Below are 22,768 nucleotides of genomic sequence, written 5' to 3' on the forward strand. Positions count from 1 at the left end.
AAAAATGAGTCTCAAAAGAATAACCCCCAAACGTGAGTTCTTTTACGAGATGTAATCCTTATTTATATTTTAAAACATAACCTGGTTTACATTGGCCACCTTTTTTGTAACGTTTATTTGCATATAGGTATATTAAAATAGTGGTAACACATGAAAATGGGACTGATAATATAGCTTTTTGGACTTTGAGAAGAAATATTTATCTGAGTTTAGTCTACTGAATTTAAAAGAGGGTTCAGGTGAAACTAGAAAATGAGATGAATATTAATGGAGTTAAAGTTAAGATAGTAACATTAAATCAGAATAATTTAGTAAACTTATCTGAGATTCGTGGAATAAAAAGTTTAAACTAAGCTGGCACTCAAGATGGTCTCGGCAGGTATGATTTTCATCTTTAAATAATTTCTTGGTCTGTTGCCTTCACATATCTCCTACTACATGTCATTTAATCAGTGCAGCTACAGCGTGCACTCTCAAGACATCATTACCTGCAGTCCCCTCAGCGTGGGCCGAACTTTACCATACCATTTTATTTATGGAGCACTTAAAACAGCAACAAGGCCAACCAAAGTGCTGTACAAAGATAACGTTACTAACACTGATATATTTTACCTCTGTTAGATTTATTTTTCTGGCTAAAGTTTTACAAGGCAATAGCCTTTTCTACGTTATCTAAACTTTAGCATGCTAACTTGCACATAGCCAATGACAAGCGGGTTGGAAGATTGAAGAGAATTTGTAGATTATTTTTTAATTTTAAGATCAGTTCAAATAAACTTGCCATGCTCTCTGTTTAGCAAAATACCACAGTATTGCTCGCTGCTTCGGCTGGACTGAAAGTGAAACTTAAGTGAACGGCCATGACTTGAACTTAGTCTTCATTCGCCCTCTGCTGGATACATTGTACAATTATGGCTTGTTCCAAGCGTTTTAGTGGTGAAAATCAGAAGTGCTTATATCTGAGAATAATGGGACCATTATCACCAATCCTGATAAGTAGAAGATGTAAGATGGCCGCGCTCAGAGCAGTTGCAGCTTCACAGGCTCCCGGTACCATCCCAGTTTTTAGAAGTTTTGATATTGACTCTGTGCCTGACTCCGCGCGATTTATGCGTGTGAACTATAGCCGAACCGAACTGATGAGAATAGGAGCGGATTTGCCACGAAATATAGCAGAAATCGGCAACAAACTCAAAACTACGCTCGGCAGAATGCAGATCTTAAAGTCATCTACCTGGAAGCTGCAGCAGAGGCGTTCCAGCGGGCAGAAGAGGAAGCGCTGCTCCCGGCTTAAGAGGAGAGGATGCCGGGCGGGGGTTATGGTGAGGCTACGAGCTAACGCTAAAGCCGGTAAACTCCCCATGCCGTCTCTCTTTCTGTCGAATGTCCGCTCGTTGGACAAGATGGATTTACTTCGTCTGAGAGCGGGCGCCTCAGAAGAGATGAAGAAGTGTGCAGTGCTTTGCCTCACGGAAACGTGGATTACAAGCGAAATGCCGGACACAGTCTTCCAGCTGGATGACAGACTTTTTTTTCGAGCGGACCGCTGCAGCGAGCTAACGGGGAAGTCACGGGGAGGCGGAGTGTGCATTTACGTGAGTAAAAGTTGGTCCACGAACTGTACTGTTGTAAATAGCTCATGCTCGAAGGCTTTGGAGCAAATAACAGTGAAATGTCGGCCACATTATCTACCCCGAGAGTTCACAGTGACTTTTATCACAGTTGTTTACATTCCTCCGGACGCTAATGCTAATGAATCACTGCAGGAGCTTCATGATATCATCAGCTCGCTGCAGAGCAAACACCCCAAAGCTCTTTACGTGGTAGCCGGAGACTTTAACCACGTGAATCTAAAGGACTGTCTCCCAAGCTTTAATCAGCATGTGACGATTCCGACACGTGGAGACAAGACGCTGGACCGTGTTTACACGAACGTAAAAGATGCATACAAAGCCGAACCCCGCCCCCACCTAGGACTGTTAGACCACATCTCAATCTTCCTGGCTCCTGCTTACATGCTCCCGCTGAGACGCTCCAGACCGGTACAAAAGAAAGTTAAATGCTGGATCCAGGACAGTGGCCCCATACTGAGAGATTGTTTTGATCGAACAGACTGGCAGGTTTTCAGAGAAGCTGCTGAAAATGGAGGTTCGCTTGATCTTGACCAATACACATCCTCAGTTCTGGGTTACATTAGTACATGTACTGACACCGTTTCCACTATCAGAAATGTTAAAAGCTACCCAAACAGAAAACCTTGGCTGAATGCAGAGGTGCGTACCCTGCTGGAAGCCAGGAACACTGCCTTCAGGTCTGGAAACTCAGAGGAGCTGAGTAGGACAAGAAAAGAGCTGGTTGCTGGTATTAAGAGGGCCAAGGCCACATATGCACAGAGGATCGAGGGTCAACTCATCTCACAAGACCCTCGAAGCATGTGGAGGGGCATTAAGTGCATAACAGATTATAAAGGAAGGAGTGAACAATGCCCCAAAGACCCATCTCTGCCTGATGCCCTCAACAAGTTCTATGCACGCTTTGAAGACCCGAACAGACCACCCAGCACCAGACTCACCTCACCACCGGACGTAGAGCATCTCAGCGTGACCTCAGCAGAAGTAAGGAGTACCTTCAGGAGGATTAATCCGCACAAGGCAACTGGCCCAGACAACATCCCTGGAAAAGTGTTGAAGGAATGTGCTGATCAGCTCTGTGAGGTGCTGGCAGACATCTTTAACACCTCACTTACCCTGGAGACAGTTCCCACCTGCCTGAAGACTGCCACCATCATCCCAGTCCCAAAAAGCTCTACAGTGACTGGTCTGAATGACTATCGGCCAGTGGCCCTCACCCCGATAGTTGCTAAATGCTTTGAAAAACTGGTCATGACTCACATCAAAACAACCATCAAAATTAACGAGGACCCTCATCAGTATGCATACCGTGAGAACCGATCAACAGAGGATGCAATCTCCTCTGTGGTCCACACTGCGCTCAACCACCTGGAGCAGAAAAACTCTTACGTCCGTATGCTCTTTGTGGACTTCACATCCGCCTTCAACACCATGATCCCCCAAACCCTGATGGACAAACTATCCACACTAGGACTAAGCCCCTCCATCTGCAACTGGGTACTAGACTTTTTAACAAACAGACCACAGTTAGTGAGGATCCACAACCTCTCCTCCTCCACCATAACCCTCAGCACTGGCTCTCCTCAGGGATGTGTGTTGAGCCCCCTCCTGTTTACTCTGCTCACATATGATTGTGCAGCTACCCATCCAGGCTGTCACATTGTAAAGTTTGCAGATGATACAGCGGTGGTGGGATGCATCACAAACAATGATGAGTCCAGCTACAGGCAAGAGGTGGAACACCTGGAGAGCTGGTGCAGAGAGAATAACCTTCACAACAATGTGAAGAAGACAAAGGAGATGATTGTGGACTTCAGAAGGAACAAAAACACCTACACCCCCCTGAACATAAGAGGATCTGCAGTGGAAGTGGTCTCCAGCTACAAGTACTTGGGTGTACACATGAATGACAACCTCAGCTGGAGCAACAACACCACCAGCCTGATCAAGAAAGCTCATCAGAGACTCTACTTCCTCAGACGGCTGAGGCGAGCTGGTCTGGGAAGCTCAGTCCTCACCTCCTTCTACAGGTGTGCAGTGGAGAGCATCCTGTGCTCGAGCATCAATGTGTGGCATGGAGGCTGCACAGCTGCAGAAAGAAAAGCTTTGCAGAGAGTGGTGAAGGCTGCACAGAAATCTGTTGGAATCAGCCTCCCCACCATCACAGACATCTACACCTCCAGATGCAGGAAGAGGGCCACCTGCATCATGAAGGACCCCACTCACCCAGCACACACACTTTTTGCCCCACTCCTCTCAGGAAGGAGGTTAAGGAGGATTAAGTGTAGAACCACTAGACTGAGGAACAGCTTCTACCCTGAGGCTGTTAGACTCATGAATCTCTAACTAGAATAATCACTGTGAAAAACCATATCATGTTGCTGCTGATCTGTTTCATGTTGCTGCTGATCTGTTTCAATGTTGATGTGTTCATGCGTGCACATCTGCTCACAGACTCATGTTCATGTTTGTGCTGATGTTCAATGTTTTGTGTTATGAGTGCTTAGTGTATATTTAGTTGATGTTTTTCTTAGTTCATATCTTAGATGTTATTACAGTTTTTCTTTTACATTTTATTGTTGGATGTAACTGGGACCCTGTGTACATAATTTCGCTCCACCACATGTACCACATGAGGTGCGAATGACAATAAAGAAACTCTGACTCTGACTCTAAGTCCCAAAGGCCTATGTTGGCCTAAAATAGCGGGCCTACCGATATATCGGCCGGGCTCTAGTGAACACTGCAGCTGTGGATTCTAAAAGGAAACCCAACTGGAGAGGAGGAAACACTAACACTTGCTGAGTTAGTTGAAGAAAGGAAGCATATTGTAAAAGGAAAGTTCAGTCCCACTGTATCTAAGAAAGAAGTGAGGGAGGACATGTCAAGACTTTTGACTGCCTTTCATGTAGCCTTTTGTTTTTGCTCCCATTTTTCATGAGCTGAACTCAAAGATCTACGTCTTTTTCCATGTACACAACAGTCCCTTTTTGTCTCAAAGATTGTTCTCAAATTTGTGTAAATCTGTGTTAGTGAGCACATCTTTGCCAAGATAATCCATCCACCTCACAGGTGAGCATATCAAGATGATGATTAGACAGTTGAGGTGGTTCAGACATCTGGTAAGGATGCCCCCTGGGCACCTCTTTAAGGAGGTGCTCTCATGTCCAACTGGGAGGAGACCCCAGGGAAAACCCAGGGCCTGCTGGAGAGACTGTCTCTCGGTTGGCATGGGAACACCTTGGAGTCCTCCCAGAAGAGCTGGAAGAGGTGGCTGTGGAAAGAGATGTCTGGTCCTCCCTGCTCAACCTGCTGCTTTCAAGACCCAACTCCAGAACCAGATGGATATTTTTTAAAGGGATAAACAGATGAAATAAATGTCATTTTAAAACTTTCTTTTAGGAGTTTGTTTGAAATAATTGCAAAGTTTATGATTTCTTATCAGTTCAGAGGCATATTTGTGCTCTCATAATAACTATTAATGTAAACTAAACTTGCTGCACGTCAAGTCAAATCTATTTATAAAGCACATTTAAAAACTTTGAACTTAAAAAGTCTGTCCTTCATGCACGAGTGCAGAGGATCCCACACTGCAGCTAGGAACCTGGAACAAGCCTCCACATGTGAGACAGCATCACAGGTGACTAATGATAATAAATAATATTTAACACTTTTCATTTAATATAAGTTAAAGTGCTATGTATATATATGGCTGTTACTGAATACATGTCACCAGCTCTTACACAATTTTTGTATCAAGCCTACATAAGAAACTAAGGACTATGTTCTGACAAAGGAAAGTATATAAAATATTGGTATTGGTTATCGGCCAAATAAGTTTTAACATATCAGATATCGGTCAGAAATCGTGCATCTCTACTCTGAATGACTTTTGATGATTCAGATTTGAGAATTGGTGGGGGGAGGGAAAATTTTTTTTGGGGGGGGAAATTAATTTAAATAGCAGCTAAAAACCAACAAACAAACCTTTTGAAATGCCTATTAAAAACCTCACATTAAAGATTATAAGAAGGTTTGATTTCTTTCAGACTATAAATTAAATAAGTAAGTTAGGGATGAGTCTAAGTATTTTTTTATTCCCAGTGGATTTTCAATGCTTGTCACTTCCTCCAGGGTGTAACAGGAAATTGTAGTAAATGTTATAGTTCAGCAAATAAATGTTTAAATTGCTCATTGTTTTAATAGATGTTTCCTGATTTAGGCTTTTTGTGAGCTCAATAACTTTATATGATGTATTCCAGTAAGAGCAGTGCTGTGGATAGTTAATTCACGCCTGTTTTGATTTATTTTCCCAGTTATTTGGTGGTCTGGTATGGATCCTGGTGGCCTCCTCCAATGTGCCGGTACCTCTGCTGCAGGGCTGGGTGATGTTTGTGTCCGTCACATCCTTCGTCCTCTCTTCTTCCTACCTCACCCTCCTCATCACGGGTTTGGCAGACCGCATCAACACAGACTGGAACTTCGTGGTAAGTTGTAGATCAGTGTCCTGAGACGACTTCTGTTGTCACTTGGTGCTATATAAATAAACTGAATGAACCACTCCCGGCTTATTATGTTCACCCAGCTGTTCATTGTGTGAATGTTTATGAAGCATTCAAACCATTGTTTCCTTTTGTTCTTTATTGTTGTTTAGTTCTATGTTTTACTGCACGTACCTGTCTCCACAGTTTTTGTGCTATTTCAACATTTATTAAAACGTTCAGCTCATTCGGGACATTCCAGTTATGACTTGTGGTATTTGTGTACTTTATACATTTAGAAAAATATATACATTTCTCTGCTAATTTTAGTCTAATTGTAAATAGAATCTACCCAACTCCTTTAAAACCTATGGTTTTCCTGCATTTGCTAGTGTTACAGTACTTTTGGCGAAAAAAAATAGCATTTTCGTTCTTTTTGCTAACATTTTTCTACTTCTAGATCTTAATAAACAAATTTCATTTGTCTAGCGTTACAGTAGTTCTGGCTAATTACTAGTGCTTCCCTGTTTTTCATTACTTCTGGCTCTATGAGCTAAATTTGTCTTGCATTTTGCTACATTTTACTTCTGCCTTTTAGCTTGCGTTTATCTGCATTTTGTTAGTTTTTCTACATCTGACCGTTAGCATTTTCCTTAATTCTGCTAACATTTTGGAACTTTTATCCTAGAGTTTTGCTCTATGCTTTTGTTTTGCTGTAGCCTTTTGCTACGTTTACCTTAATGTTAACAATTACTTTTAGCCTTTGTCTCATTTTCAGCTTCATCTTTCAAATATTGACGGATATATGTACAACTGGTGATGGACCGACTAACAGACGAGGTCAGGCAGGAATCCCCATGGATGTTTGCAGATGACATTGTGGTCTGTGGTGAGAACAGGGAACAGGTGGAAGAGAACTTGGAGAGGTGGAAGTATGCACTTGGAAGAAGAGGAATGAAAGTCATCCATAATAAGACAGAGTACGTGTGTGAATGAGAGGGAGGCTGGTGGAACAGTGAGGCTACAAGGAGCAGAGGTCACAAAGGTGCAGGACTTCAAGTACTTGGGGTCAACTGTTCAGGAAAATAGGGAATGTGGTAAAGAGGTGATAATGAGAGTCCAGGCAGGATGGAGTGGATGGAGAAAAGTTTCAGGAGTGATTTGTGACAAAAGAGTGTCAGCAAAGGTCAAAGGAAAAGATTACAAGATAGTGGTGAGACCAGCTATATTGTATGGTCTGGAGACAGAGACATTGACAAAAAGACAGGAGAAAGAACTGGAAGTGGCAGAAATGAAGATGCTAAGGTTCTCCTTAGGAGTGACAAGGATGGATAAGATTAGGAATGAGATCATCAGAGGTGCAGCACAGGTTGAACAACTGGGAGATAACGTTAGAGACTAGACTGAGATGGTTTGGACATGTCCAGAGGAAGGACAGTGGGTATACTGGTAGAAGGATGTTAGAAATGCAGCTGCCAGAAAAAAGACAAAGAGGAGATATATGGATGCAGTTAGAGAGGACATGGAGGTAGTTGGAGTGAGGACAGAGTGAGATCGAGGAGGATGAATCACTGTGGAGACCCTGAAGAGGGAAAAGCTGAAAGAAGAAGAAGAAGAAACCTTCAACTGTTCAAATTCATGCACTATTTATAGTTCAGCTATTAAATAATTTCAGCTCATTTTCAGCTTCTTCAGCAGCTTTCAGTAAATTCAACAATAAGAATTCCCTCTGCATTTTCACAGAAAGTTAAAATTCTGTAGTTATTAATAGTGTTTTGCTATCCATGTTTTTTGGCTGCTTATCTGTGCATCAGCTTAGAAAATGTTTGTCAATATAGCCCATGGAGGACTGTAGCATACGAGTTGTTGCACAACCTACAGCAGGTGTATTTTTAAATGATAATTCAGTTATTAGACAAATAAAGGTTTATTGCTGACCAAAGATCACCTCATGTCGTCAAATTAGATATGCGGCTGTTTTAGTGAATTCTTGAAAACAATGTTAAGTGTGGTCTCAAACGATACTGCAAGTTCTTACATTATTGTTTAGCCCTCAAAACATGTTGGGAATGACTCTCGGCTACTACCACATGATGTTTTAGCTCAATATTTGTAAAATTAAGAGTTATAGACATTCCTGTGTTTGCTAAGGTCGATTAGCTGCGGCAGTTATCCCGAGTTAGCCTGACTCTAAAAGTTAATCAGTTTTCAGACGTACATCTGATCATAACTTCGAATGTTTCATTAAAATCCATCAAGTAGTTTGAGATATTTTGCTAACAGACATGGTTCGATCCAGAAGTTAACACCAAAGTTTGTAGTTAACTGTGATCAGCAGGAGATGAGAGAGAGAGAGACGGTGCGATGTTCTTGTGATGTCTGGGCTCTCAGACTGAGCTGACCTCGAGGGCCACACCCAGAACCTGGGAGTAGGTTCTGGGTAGTGCGTAGTGTGTGGAGTTGTTTGTTGTCAGCAGAACAATGAGAGACATGGATGATGAGCTCACACTGACAGTCAACAAAGGCCTGCTTGTATTTCCGCCAGGCTCTCAGTCGTCAACACAAACCGACCCCAACCCTCATCATTCTTGGACACACCCATCTCCCGTTTCTACAACATTCTCTCTGTTTGATTTTCTCTATCGATATCGGCAACTTTGAATCTCCTAAACTTTGTCTTCCAGACCTTTAATTCCATCTTGAGCCAATATTTACTTGACAGGTTGTTAAAACGTGATGCTTTTTTAGTTTAAAGTCGGTAGTTTTGAGGACGAGCTGCACCGTGCTTCAAAAACCAGTGAATATTTGATAATTGTGTAGTTTTATCCTAATCAGTTGTTCATACCCGAGCAGTTTTCTCAGAACACACTGTGGGATGCAGTGTGTCACAGTCCAAAAGGAGTATTCACTTCCTTTGCCAATCTTTCTGTTTTTGTTGCCTCACAACCTGAAATTAAACAAAGGTTGAATTTGATTAAAAGCAATAATTGTACATGAATCACTCTAGATTAAGTTACATTGTGGGGAACAAAGTTTTAATGATTCTTAAGGAATGTAAAACTAAAGTGATGCAGGCTATAACTCACCTAAACTCCACACTTTGTGTCACCACGCCTTACAGCAGCAAGTGTCTTCATGAGCTCGGTACATGTCAGTGTGGAAATGCTCTTCATGACCAAACTCCTTCAGGTCCTCCGTGCTGGACGGTGCTGCTTGGGTGCAACACTCTTCAAATCAAAGCAGAGATTCTCAGTGGGACTGAGCTCTGGGTTTTCACTGCACCTTTCTAGAGCATTAAACCGTTTCTCTTTAAACCACTCAAGTGTTGCTTCAGCAGAGTCTTAAGGAGCCTCTGTCCTCATCTCCGATCTCTGGAATGGGTTTCTTCATGTGGTTATCCTCTGTCAACACCTTATTCCTCTTCAACTCTGACCAGTTTCCCAGTCTCTGCCACTGGAAAACCATTTTAACAGCATAATCTTTACACTTCTAATAATGGTTCTTCAAATAATGTATAAGGGTTTGAAAATGTATTTTCAGCAGCTGTGGCTGAGTGGTTAAAGCAGTCGTCCTCCAATGGGAGAGTTGGGGGTTCGATTCCACCAGCAGTTACATGTTGAAGTGTCCCTGGGCAAGACACTGAATACCCCATTGCCGCAGATGTGTGTCCCATCAGTGTATGAATGTGATAAAGCTCTTATTAGTCTTTGTAGAGATGTAGTAGAGTAATGTATGAATGGGTACATGAGGGCACAGATTGTAGTGTGAAGTACTTTGAGTATCTTTGATTAGGTAGAAAGTTGTTATGTAAAGTACAGTCCATTTACCGTATACACACACACACATACAATACTTTTAACACTGATTTTCTCTACGTTTCTCCGACCTGCATGTAGAGCTCCTTGGTCTTCATGATGTCTTTTGCTTGGTGGTAGTCCTTGGTGTTAGTGTTGCTCTGGACAACTGTAGGTGGCTCGTTAATTATGTGGCTCGTAAAAGTAACGCTTGGTGCTTTCAAAGGAAAGCGGATAAATACATATGTACACACTACTTTTCTATTATATATTTTTATAAACATTTGAAACGAGTAACAAACATTCTGTCAAGGATGGGTTTATGATTCAATACAAGACAGACACAGGAGTGCAAAAACAAGAACAGATTTGATTCATTTGGCTGCTAGTTGCTGGAGTCAGGGTCCAAGACGCAAGTCCAGTCTTAAAAGACGGACAGGTTAGTGACTTTGGTGAGGACGAGGGGATTCTGCAATTCTAGTAAAAGTCACTAACCTTCTCAGTCTGTATGTGGCAGGTGAAATCCAGACGCGTGGTCTGATGGTCGTAGCGTGGGGTCAAGCACGGGGGAGCAGAAAGTAGATACCAGAGCCAAATTGTGATCCTTTATTGTAGTTGTGTTAGTGTCATTTACCATGGTCAGAAAAACAGTCAAATCCGAAAGAGTCGGGCAAGGCGAGGAAACCGTGGTTCAGGCGTGAGGTCAAGACAAGGTGAGGCAAATAAGGCTGTGGCAAGAAACTATGGAACCATCATGGCTTCAGAATCAGGGACCATGGAAGGTTTAATAATTCGGCACTGGTGGAGAGTGAGCATGGAGCTTATAAAGGGTGCGGAGCAGGCGAACTAGGTGAGAGCTGAACAGGTGAGTGGGATCAGGGCTGATTGCTGTGAGAAGCAAAGGGAGGTGTGGCATGGGAAGGAGCAGGACTGAGCTGGAGATGGATGATGAGCATCACACAGCAGGGGAAGAGAAACTATAGCATGAGGGGCTGAGTGTGAGATCGGTCGATGGGGGGTCATCGGGGGCCACTGACCATGACACATTCTGCAGTGTTTTGTGTAGTTATCGTTTGTATAATCTTAAAATCAATTTAAAAGTCCAGTTTATTTCTTTATTGAAAGGCAACAAAATAAAAAGACTAACAAGGAGGTGAATACTTTATCTGTTTATTCCTGGAAAAAGAAAACGTGGTATATATTTTTCTCCTTTTTTTTAACATACTTCTCCCTTCTTTTCCTCAGGACATGTTTTACCATTTCCTAGCTGTGCTGTTCTACTTTGCGGCCTTCGTGCTGGAGGCTGCGACCACCGCAGCGAACGGAGGCGCTCGCTTCAGTCTGAGTCAGAACTCCACTGAATCGGTCCTGTGTGTCGCGTACCCTCGGGGCAACATATTCACTGTACTGACTCGCAGACAGTTCAACATTAATGTGGCAGCCACGGTGAGTCCTCTGAGATAGTTGCACACGGTGGGTGCAGGCTTTTTAGGATTTGAGTTTGTGTTCACAGTCCAGTTTCAGTGCCGTCACTCAGGTGTTTCTACTCGGGTATCAGGTTATAAAAGCACTTCAGAAGGAGAAAAGTAGGACTGAGTGGTACTAAAAACAAATATCCTGATGCATGCTCAATAATCCAGGTAGAAAAATCTAAAAAGGTTAAATCTGGTCCTCTGGACATTCAAAAAAACAAAACAAAGCAAAACAACAAAATAAAAATGTAGAACCGTTTCGTCTCTCATCCGAGAGACTTCCTCAGTCTGAGGTGCTGTATTCAGCTCAGTCTCTTAAATAGCACCTTCTCAGAGTGGATCAACCAGTTTTGCTGCTGACAACCAAAACCAGCTGATCACATGCTCAAGAAGGACCATCAGCCTAACAATGGATCATTAGCACACTGATGGCTGTGTACTATTCACAGAGGGCTGAGTGATACTAGCAATCACAGCATTGTAAGAGGGGGACAATTGAACCCGGAGGCCTCCACCCCTGTTTAACGATGGACGATTTATTTTCACAAAGATGGCCTCCTTTAATCCTCTCTCAAACCATCGTTCCTCGCTATCCAGGATGTGAACATCTTCATCCCTGAAAGAGTGACCGCTGGCCTGGAGATGAGTGTAGACCGCAGAGTCCTGGCCTGATGATGTTGATCTTCTGTGCTGGGTCATCCTTTTGGCCAGTGGCTGTTTTGTTTCCCCGATGTAAGACTGATCACAGCCCTCCTGACACGGAACAGCATACACAACATTACTCTGTTTGTGCCGGGGGACTGGATCTTTGGGATGAACCAAAGGAAGGTGCACAGTGATTTTGAATCAGAAAGACTACCATGAGAAAGTTATGACACTCCTTAGTGACTTAAACACTTATGAACCTCTGAAAAGAGATCCAGGAAGTGGTTACAAGAAGAAATTGATAGATTGCCTGAAAATTTTTGAGCAGGACAAGGCTATTGACCGTTTTCTGTACCACAGACTGTACCCAGGGGAGGCCACACCTAGTCTGTATGGTTTACCTAAAATCCACAAACAAGGTGTACCTTTAAGACCTATCGTTAGCATGATTAACTCTGTCACTTACAATGTTTCCAAATATCTGGCGTCTGTACTGTAGTATGACATATCCTGAGATATTCACCTGATTAAAACGGATTCTTTCATTTTTCTGGACTGAATATAAACGTGCATTGAATTTAATGAAATGTGGACGTGAGACGTTAATTACCTTTGACTCACCACGACAGTGGGTCATTTATTAACAGAATCAAGTTTAACACATCAAACATTTACATTAATTTGGCAAAATATGAAAATAACAACATAATTAATCAGCCAGCTGTACAATTATGATCAAGTATCCACACGGCGGTGGATGAGCACTTTACACAGACATTTCTAAAATATCTGGAATGATTTCTACTTGATAGAAGAATTTAAAGATGGAAAATGAAGTTTAAAGGGAGTAAAAGATGGTGTGTGAGGGAGAGTGTTGACCAGAACCGACACTCTCCATTCGAACCCAGCTTTCCTCGGTACGCTCGGTAGTGAACTTGACTCGTTACCTCTCTGAAGATGAATCAGCGGATACGGAGTTCCAGTTAACGCTACCTGTCCAGCGTCTCCATAGGATGGCTGTGACTCGTCCGAAGTAGTGACGATATCCCGTCTGACACAAGTTCACCTCAGCCAGTGGACCTCACATGAGTGGGGTTCGTCCGAGTTCCACTCAGAGGGAATAGATGTTATAATCCCAATCTCGGAAGAGCCTTATCATGGCGAGACTTCTGTTCTCCCAAACGACTGGAGCTGCAAACTCTCCAGCCCGACTCCAACGGCAACTCACAGAACTGAAACTTCACAGAACTGCCACTTCACAGAACTACTGCTCACAGAACTGAGAGAACTAGGAAGTACCGACATTTTAAAGGGCTCTATTTCCGGTTCATTTGGGAGTCCCTGATTGGTCAATGTCGACCAGACAGGGGTGTGGTTTGTGACGTAAGAGGTTACTAGAAGTCAGAAAAACAGCAAGAATGTTATAGAACAGATTGAAACTGTTTTTCAGACAGCCGAGAGAAATGTTTGGGCGAGTTTGGAGAAACAGGTGCCAACTTCTCTGTTTACGTCTGAGAGGATTTAAAAACAAGACAGTTGTTCCAACACTTGTCTGCTTCGACTCCTGACCTTGGAAAACGTACACTGCTCATTCAAAGACAGAAATCAGAAAATGCATAATTACTCTGTAACAGGCCTTAACATGAATTCTACTTTGCATAAGCAACTAAAAAATCATTGTTACTGTTTTACAGTTAATAAAATTGATTAGTTCACTGTAACATCTAAAATGTTTGAACTAAAACACTTTGATTATCAAACATTTGTAAAACAGTAATGATAATAGAAAAGAGTGTTCTTTCACTTGAATTTTCAAGAAAGAAAGTCTCAGGATGGGTGAACCTGTATTTCTGGATGCAAATCAATGAAATGACAAGTTATGTCCCATATGGTCCTTAGGTCAAGGTTTTGACCTTCGGTCTAGTCCACTACAGTACTCATCCCTTTAGTTGGCAGCTCAGAACACCACATACAGAACACCATGGACTTTGTGGATAAGGTGAGGGATGTCATCATGGAGACTGATGAAACAATGGTCTCTTTTGATGTCACATCACTCTTTACGTGCATTCCTGTTGATGATGCAGTAGAGGTGGTCAGTTTAAGATTAAAATCAGACACCACTCTGAGCAGCAGGACCACGCTTTCCACAGAACAACTGTGTCAACTCTTGAAACTGTGCCTGCAGTCAACCTACTTCACATATGGGGAGCAATATTATAGGCAGAAACATGGGTGTGCTATGGGGTCTCCAGTTTCTCCTATTGTTGCCAACCTGTACATGGAGGAGGTAGAAAAGAGAGCCTTGACGTCCTTTTCAGGGACACCACCAAGTCATTGGTTCAGGTATGTTGACGACACCTGGGTTAAAATCAAATCTCAGGAAGTCCAACATTTTACTGACCACATCAACTCTGTGGATAAATACATCAAGTTCACACGAGAAGATGAAAAAAATGGCAAGTTGGCTTTCTTGGACTGTGAGGTCTCAGTCTCTGATAGAGGACAATTGCAAACTGAGGTGTACCGCAAACCCACCCACACAGACCAGTATTTGCAGTTTGACTCTCATCACCCTTTGGAGCACAAGTTAGGAGTCATCAGGACTCTGTATCACAGAGCAGACAGCATCCCCACTAACTCGGGAGCCAGGCAGAAGGAGAAATCCCACACAAGACAGGCTCTAGAGCAATGTGGATATCCTAACTGGGCCTTCCTAAAAGCAGAGAAGAAACCCAAACAGGACTCCAGTCAGCCAACAGGTGAAAAGGAGGAACCCAGACCAGTGGTCATTCCGTATGTTGAGGGAGTATCAGAGAAACTGAGACGTTTATTTTCTAAACACAACGTCCCAGTGGCTTTTAAACCCCAAAATACTTTACGGCAAAGACTGGTTCATTCCAAAGATCCAGTCCCCCGGCACAAACAGAGTAATGTTGTGTATGCTGTTCAGTGTCAGGAGGGCTGTGATCAGTCTTACATCGGGGAAACAAAACAGCCACTGGCCAAAAGGATGGCCCAGCACAGAAGATCAACATCATCAGGCCAGGACTCTGCGGTCTACACTCATCTCCAGGCCAGCGGTCACTCTTTCAGGGATGAAGATGTTCACATCCTGGACAGAGAGGAACGATGGTTTGAGAGAGGAGTAAAGGAGGCCATCTTTGTGAAAAGAAACCGTCCATCGTTAAACAGGGGTGGAGGCCTCCGGGTTCAACTGTCCCCCTCTTACAATGCTGTGATTGCTAGTATCACTCAGCCCTCTGTGAACAGTAAACAGCCATCAGTGTGCTAATGATCCATTGTTAGGCTGATGGTCCTTCTTGAGCATGTGATCAGCTGGTTTTGGTTGTCAGCAGCAAAACTGGTTGATCCACTCTGAGAAGGTGCTATTTAAGAGACTGAGCTGAATACAGCACCTCAGACTGAGGAAGTCTCTTGGATGAAAGACGAAACATTTCTACTTTTTTTTTTTGTTGTTGTTTTGCTTTGTTTTGGTTTTTTTGAATGTCCAGAGGACCAGATTTAACTTTTTTAGATACTAAAAACAAACAATACGCTTGATGTTTAGTTTATACATAAATAAAAAAAAAAAACCTAAAGTACTCAATGACTTTGACTGAGTGAGTGTTCAAAGTCCTGAGGAAGTACCGGTAATACTTTAACGGACATCCTGGAGCAGTTATGGAAAATGATGCAAGTTGATGAATAAAAGATAAACTGTGCAGCCCTGATAAAAAGAATAAATAAATAAAGGAAATCTTATGTTGCAATATCATTCTCACTGTTGTACGAGCACATAAGCTATGATAGCCCCGTAGGTTAGACCATATGTGTCAAACTCAAGGCACGGGGGCCAAATGTTGCCCTTGTTGACATCTTATCTGGCCCCCAAGATGATATGTGAAATGTAAAATATTTCTATCTCTTGATTTTTTTTCAGTAATCTTTGATTATGATGTTGAAAGCACAACAGAGAACATCAAATGAGACCAATCAAACGCTTGTTGAGGAAACTATGACCAAGAAAAGATGTCGGGTATCTGATTTGAGTTAATGTAGTTTCTGAAATTGGCCCTTAGTTTGAAAAAGCTTTTAATTTTTTCCCTCTTTTGTAAGTGAGTTTGACACCCCTGGACTGGTATCTTGTATTCTTCTATGCAGGACTCCCTCCCCCCCCCCCCCCCCCCCCCCCCCCCCACACACACACACCTTTCAGGGTTAGATTTCAGCTGTGCTCCTGACTGCTTGTTTCATTTAGCATATGAAATATTGTAGTTTTTAATTAGTGGTCATAAAGATTTATTTTGTTTTATTGCCGTAATAAACCAACTGAAATCTCCCACACGTGAACTGTTCTTCTGAACGGTGGTACTGGTTCTGAGATGGTTCTAGATAAAGGCACAGACCTAGATTGACTCTTTAACTTACCTGCTGATTGGCAGTTTACTTGGAGATGCATAATTTGCTATTAATAAGCTATAAAAGGACAATAAAAATACCTAACATTTGCTGAATAGCATGAGTAAAAATGCTCTCGGAGAACATTTGATTGTTGTACATGATGGTTGATTGTTTTTGATGGATGGGTGTGTTTGCATGTGTTAAAAGCCTTCTTCTGAGATTCCAGCAGGAGGTTGGCTTGAAACACAGCAGTGAAGGCTACCTATGGGACAGATCTGGTTGGCAGGCCTCAGACTGAAGAAGTCCTCTGGATGGGAGACAAAATATTTCTAAATTAAAGAAACTGGTCCATATGACACGATTTAACCTTTCTTATTCTCGGATAATTGAGCCTACAAACCTGTTTTTGCTTTCTCTGAGGTTCTTGTTTCTCTTTTAGCTCTCCGTACAAATTATTGTTGAGTAATTTGTTTTCTCTCTGTCCCAGATATTTGCTTTTCTGGTGACCCTTTGCTACAGCTGCAGCTTGGTGATGGGGTTCAAGAGATGGAGGAAGTAACCAGAAAAATGAACATGAACTAGCGTTACGTGCGATTAATAACTTCAACGTATCTGCCTTCAAAGCTCTTCCCCATAACCCAGCGATGGCGCTTGGTATTATCCTGACTCCACTTCAAGCACTCTGTGGGAACATGGAGGTGACGTTCAACACATCGGGGCAGTATTGTTACCATAAAGGTTTTTCCTATGATGCTGATGAATCAGATGTTCAAAGATTTAATCTGTCTGAGGTATTTAGAGGATGACCTCCAGGTTAACATGGTATAAACTGATATACTGTGAGAAATGTGAGATCTGTGCAGGCTTTTCCTGTATGTTAAATAGTATTTTTAGAATTTGAAAAGTAATTTTGGTAGATAAAATGGGTTCCTGAGAGTTGCTTCTTTCCTATGTAATTGAACAGATCTTACTGCATTTCGTCAGTCCTCACAGTAAAAAAAAAAAAAAATCTAATTTTTAGAGGTGAAGTGCCTGAGTGCTAAACCTCAGCAGATTAATTGAACATCTGTTTGGTTCAAACACAACCTCATAGTTTAGGATGTTTTGGTGCAAAGGAGTCGGACATAAGCTTTGACATAAAGTCGTACTGTGCACATTTTCCCACCATCTGTTAAGCATTAATTATTTTTTGTTTTTTTTTTACAGTAGTGTAATCTACACATTCAACATATCTCAATTTACTAATGCTGTAATCTAAGAACTGGTTTAAATTAATCTGGTACTGCAGTGATTTCCACTAAATAAACTAATCACATCAATACAACAAAAAGGGGCAATAATTGTAATGTGTTTGCCAACTGATGGGTTATTTAGTTGTGTTTTGAATAGATTTTATTAGTATTTAATGCATTATTTAACGGCTTGAATTAATTATTTGACTTGGCACACAGTTTATCATTTAATGTAAACTTTTGTATTGGACAACTTAAAATAGTTTTGATTAAAAGTTTGATTGTTTTTAACTTGCTTTTTAGTACGAAAGAAATTAAAAAAAATCTTACAATTCCTGTATGTGCTTCTTTATTTAGTGCATTTTCAAAGTGAACTTTATCAAATACATACCACCTTTAATATTGATCAATAGATCGAAATGATTTGCATTCCTGCTCGTATGAGTTTTATGAAGTTAGTATTTGTACAAATGCAGCAAAGGACAGATATTTGAATGCAACATTTTTCAGAAAAGCTAAATATTAAAACCATCACAGTTGAATTAGAAAGTACTGGGCTGAAAAGGATTCTACGTCAACTAGAATAAATATATTAAACTTATTTAACTTTTTCCAGGCAGAATGGACAATAATCACTAAAATATTTAAATTTATGATTGTTGTGAATAATTGTATGTTAAAGTTTATTCTCCTTTACAGCAGTGAATGGAATATATTCCTATCAATTCAGTTTATTTATGTAGCGCCAAATCACAACAGAAGTCGTCTCAGGGCACTGAACAGAAACGTTAAAGTCAGTCATATAAAGTCAGTGAATAATGTTATTTATCTAAGGAGCCAGCAGATTGCTTTGAGGTTTCACTTTATTGCAGTCTCAAGTTCAAGTTATGTTTATTTGTCATGTGCAGGTTAATAGTACAATGGAATGTTTGGGATGAGAAGAACTGATTTGACTCTTAAAAACTACAAACAAGTCTCCCATCCTAAGCAAGCACTGAGGCAACAGTGGAAAGGAAAAACTCCCTCATAAAGAAGAAACCTCCAGCAGGACCAGGCTCAGGACAAGCGGCCATCTGCTTGACAGGGAGACAATGGAGAGAAACTAAAACTGGAAAGATATGATCTCTCCTACTAACTCCAGTTAAGACTCTGGCAGCAGCATTTTGGATCAACAAGACTTATTTGGACACCCAGATAACAAACCATTGCAATAGTCCAGTCTATATGTGACAAATGCATGAACCAGTTTTCCTGCATCATTTTTAGATAAGATGTTTCTAGTTTTAGTGATATTACGCAGGTGGAAGAAGGCAGTTCTAGTAACGTTTTTAATGTGGGAGTTAAAAGGCATCTGATCAAAAATAACACCAAGATGTTTAACATTAGAGCTGGAGGCCAGATTAATGTCATCCAAGGAAGACGAAAGACTGAAAAATTTATTCCTAAGATGCTCAGGTCCAAAAACCACAACCTCAGTCTTGCCTGTGTTCAAAAACAGAAAATTCAGGTTCATCCAGGTTTTTATGTCTTTAAGACATGCTTGTAGTCTAAGTAACTGATTGGATTCATTGGGTTTCATGCAATTATAACTGTTTATCATCAGCATAAAAAAAGAAAACCCCATGCTGTTTAATAACTTATAATGAAAACATACAGGTATACAAGGCTGAACCCTGAGGAACTCCATGACCAACTTTGGTGTATGAAGAAGATTCATTATTTACATTATAAAGCGTAATCTATCAGATACATATGATTTAAACCATTTTAGAGTGGTTCCAGTAATCCCAATTCAAGCCTCTGTAGTAGAATATTGTGATAAACTGTATCAAATGCGGCAGCACGGTGGCGCAACTGGTAGAGCTGCTGCCTCTCAGCGAGCAGGTCCATGGTTCAAACCCCTGTCCAGGGGCCTTTCTGGATGGAGCTTGCATGTTTTCTCCGTGCATGCGTGGGTTTTCTCCGGGTACTCCGGTTTCCTCCCACAGACCAAAAACATGCATGTTAGGCTGATTGGTAACTCTAAATTGTCCCTAGGTGTGAGTGAGAGAGTGAATGGTTGTTTGTCTCGTTTGTCTCTATGTGGCCCTGTGATGGACTTGCGACCTGTCCAGGGTGTACCCCGCCCCTTGCACAGTGATTGCTGGACATGGGCACCAGCGACCCCCGTGACCCAAAATGGAATAAGCGGGTAAAGATAATGGATGGATGGATGTATCAAATGCAGCACTGAGGTCTAACAGGACCAGTGTAGTACGTTTATGAGAGCGGTAATTCTTTTCCTTCAATCCGTGATGCTTCCTGTAGCTGCAGGAGATGCACTCTGTAAAGTCTGCTTCCATCACTTTGAAGGCCAAATGCAACAACATTCATGCTCAAACATAAAATGCATTACTCAAAGTATACAAGCTTTGATTTAGTTCAGTTCACTATGTTTGTATCCAGCTCACGTTTGGTTTGTGTGTATGAACTCCATTCAGCAAATGCTGTAAAGGGCTAATGTTCTGGATTATTGGGTAATCTGAACATCTCTGTAAATATATAGTTTTTTCCACATCCTTCCATCTGATTTATCCTCTTCAAAATGTTGCATTCACTAAGCCATGACATTATAATCCTTCTCGTCTTCAACTAAATAAATATAAAGATGCCTGTCTGCCAAATGACGTCACCGTGCATGTGTGTAAGGTGCAATTAAAACAGTGGTGTTAGGGAATAGTTTAAAAACATTGAGATTCCCATCAACATGCTCCACGTTCTTAAAGACAACTGCTAAACTTGTCTCAGTGTGAATTATATCATGATAGACTTTGTTTTTCTCATGAGAATGTCTGAAACATAAATGTTAAATGAGATGTTTATTAAAAGCATCCATGGCAAACCAAAATTATTTTAGAAAATAAGCAATGAAAGGCTTTTGAACCCTATCATGATCACGGTTATTAAAATAATAGATTTTATTATTTATCTTACGTATTAAATTTTTGTTATCATTAAAATCATTATTAGTTTATTGTGGTGACCTCTGAAGGAGGGAGCAGCTGCAAGAGAAAAAAAAAAGGGGTGTTTGCAAGTTTAAGAAAAGCTTCAGAAAAAACTAGAGGTGAAGATTATTTCATCCTCTTCAATAAAACGAGTCTTTGCAACGTCTTTGTTGTCACTATAGCCACTAGGGGTCAGCCTTTGTTTATTTCTTAGAAGTATTCAGTTTTTATCTAAAGTTTTTGCAACACAAATTTTCTATAAAACAATACAACATTGCAACCTCAGCATATTTTCCTCAGACTTCTTCTTCTTTCGGCTTTTCCCTCTTCAGGGTCTCCACAGTGAGTCATCCTCCTCCATCTCACTCTGTCCTCTGCATCCTCTGTCCTCACTCCAACTACCTCCATGTCCTCTCTAACTGCATTCATATATCTCCTCTTTGTCTTTTTCTTGGCAGCTGCATTTCTAACATCCTTCTACCAGTATACCCACTGTCCCTCCTCTGGACATGTCCAAACCATCTCTGTCTGGCCTCTATAACTTTATCTCCCAGTTGTTCAACCTGTGCTGTACCTCTGATGACCTCATTCCTAATCTTATCCATCCTTGTCGCTCCTAAGGAGAACCTCAATAACTTTATTTCTGACACTTCCAGTTCTTTCTCCTGTCTTTTTGTCAGTGCACTGTCTCCAGAGACCATACAACATCTCACAACTGTCTTATAAACTTGTTCCACCAGCCTCCCTCTCATTCACACACATGTACTCTGTCTTACTACAGCTGACTTTCATTCCTCTTCTTTCAAGTGAATGCAGCCACCTCTCTAAATTCTCTTCCACCTGTGCCCTGGTCTCACTCCCACTTCATACCTTCCATGTTTTCCTCCAACTACTCATTATTTCAGCATTATTTATCAGTTTTTTTTTATTAATTTTTTTTAGTTTATTTACTTCTTGAACGCTATGGGACAACAATCACCAACTGAGATGGGCAATGTTTCAGACAGTTTATCTACATATTTTGTGAGCTCCAGATTGGAGCCACCACTTCCGGTGTGTTTAAAGCGCTCACGGAGTCTCTTTCACAATTAGAGTACACATCGCCCATGCATTGTGTACAGCATGGCAAAAACCAGGCCTCCGTTTGTCATTTGCACCTTATTGTAATCTTTAAGACAAGTTTGTTCAACCAAGACCTTTAGGTGTTCATCACCTCTATTTGATTTCACTAAAGTGCTCTGTTGCGTTTCGAAATCCTCCTTGAACTTTGTTTTGATAGTAGCAATAACCGGAAGTGCGTTTTTTTTTTTTTTTGTCGCTGTCCATGAAAACTTGACGACTCGTCTTTTCCCTCGTCTGCTTGGGGAAGGCAGTAAGGGGAGTGGACGGTGCTGGTGTTTACCTGCCTATCCTTCGACGGAGTTTCGTTTCCAAACAAACACCTGTGAGGAGTTCTGGTTCTCTGGCGGACTGCTAAGAGTCCTTCCCCGGTGTGGTCATGGATGTGAGCGGGTCATTGTGGATGAAAGATTTCAACGTCTCCTCTCGTCCCAACAGCAGCTTCTGTTGACTTTAAACGGACTTCCTCGGTACCTCCGGACTCTGGTTGAAATATTTCAAAAGTTACTTTTTCTTTGTTTTTGACCACTAGCATTTTTACTGCTCGTTCTGTCCGCTTGGATTCATCCCTTTAATAAGTTTTTTGGTGTTCCGGGGAGCGGACGCGGCGGAGTGAACAGGGCTCTCCGGGTCGGGACCGAGGCTGGACTCGGTTCTGAAAATGGAGGTTGTTCTGGAGAAGGAATGCAGCGCGCTGGGAGGACTCTTCCAGACTCTGATCGGAGACATGAAGGTTAGTTGAAGACCACAGCTTCTATGAGTGCGATTACTGGTTAACAACTGAATAACTACTAGATAGCAACTGAATAACATCTGGTTAACAACTGGTTAAAAACTGGATAACTACTAGATAGCAACTGAATAACAGCTGTTTAACAACTGAATAAAATCTGGTTAACATCTGGTTAACAACTGGACAACTACTAGATAGCAACTGAATAACAGCTGTTTAACAACTGAATAACATCTGGTTAACAACTGAATAACTACTAGATAGCAACTGAAT

The 22,768-nt window shown here is 41.5% G+C and overlaps 2 protein-coding genes across 2 annotated transcripts in view; both read left to right on the forward strand.

Annotated features, from left to right (window-relative positions):
* Positions 1-17,962, forward strand: part of mal2 (mal, T cell differentiation protein 2) — a 19,294-nt gene extending 1,332 nt beyond the window's left edge. The window contains exons 2-4 of the mRNA XM_037677075.1: positions 5,948-6,118; positions 11,152-11,352; positions 16,915-17,962. Of these exons, the coding sequence (XP_037533003.1) occupies positions 5,948-6,118; positions 11,152-11,352; positions 16,915-16,986 (444 nt within the window). The 3' untranslated portion in view covers positions 16,987-17,962. The remainder of the gene's footprint in view (positions 1-5,947; positions 6,119-11,151; positions 11,353-16,914) is intronic.
* Positions 17,963-22,039: 4,077 nt separating this feature from the next.
* The window catches only part of LOC119409507 (protein MTSS 1), a 51,541-nt gene continuing 50,812 nt past the window's right edge, over positions 22,040-22,768 (forward strand). The window contains exon 1 of the mRNA XM_037676398.1: positions 22,040-22,495. Coding sequence (XP_037532326.1) covers positions 22,424-22,495 — 72 coding nt within the window. The 5' untranslated portion in view covers positions 22,040-22,423. The remainder of the gene's footprint in view (positions 22,496-22,768) is intronic.

This window comes from Nematolebias whitei, chromosome 5 (assembly GCF_014905685.2).
Source record: "Nematolebias whitei isolate Nwh7 chromosome 5, NemWhi1, whole genome shotgun sequence".
Taxonomy (NCBI): Eukaryota; Metazoa; Chordata; class Actinopteri; order Cyprinodontiformes; family Rivulidae; genus Nematolebias; species Nematolebias whitei.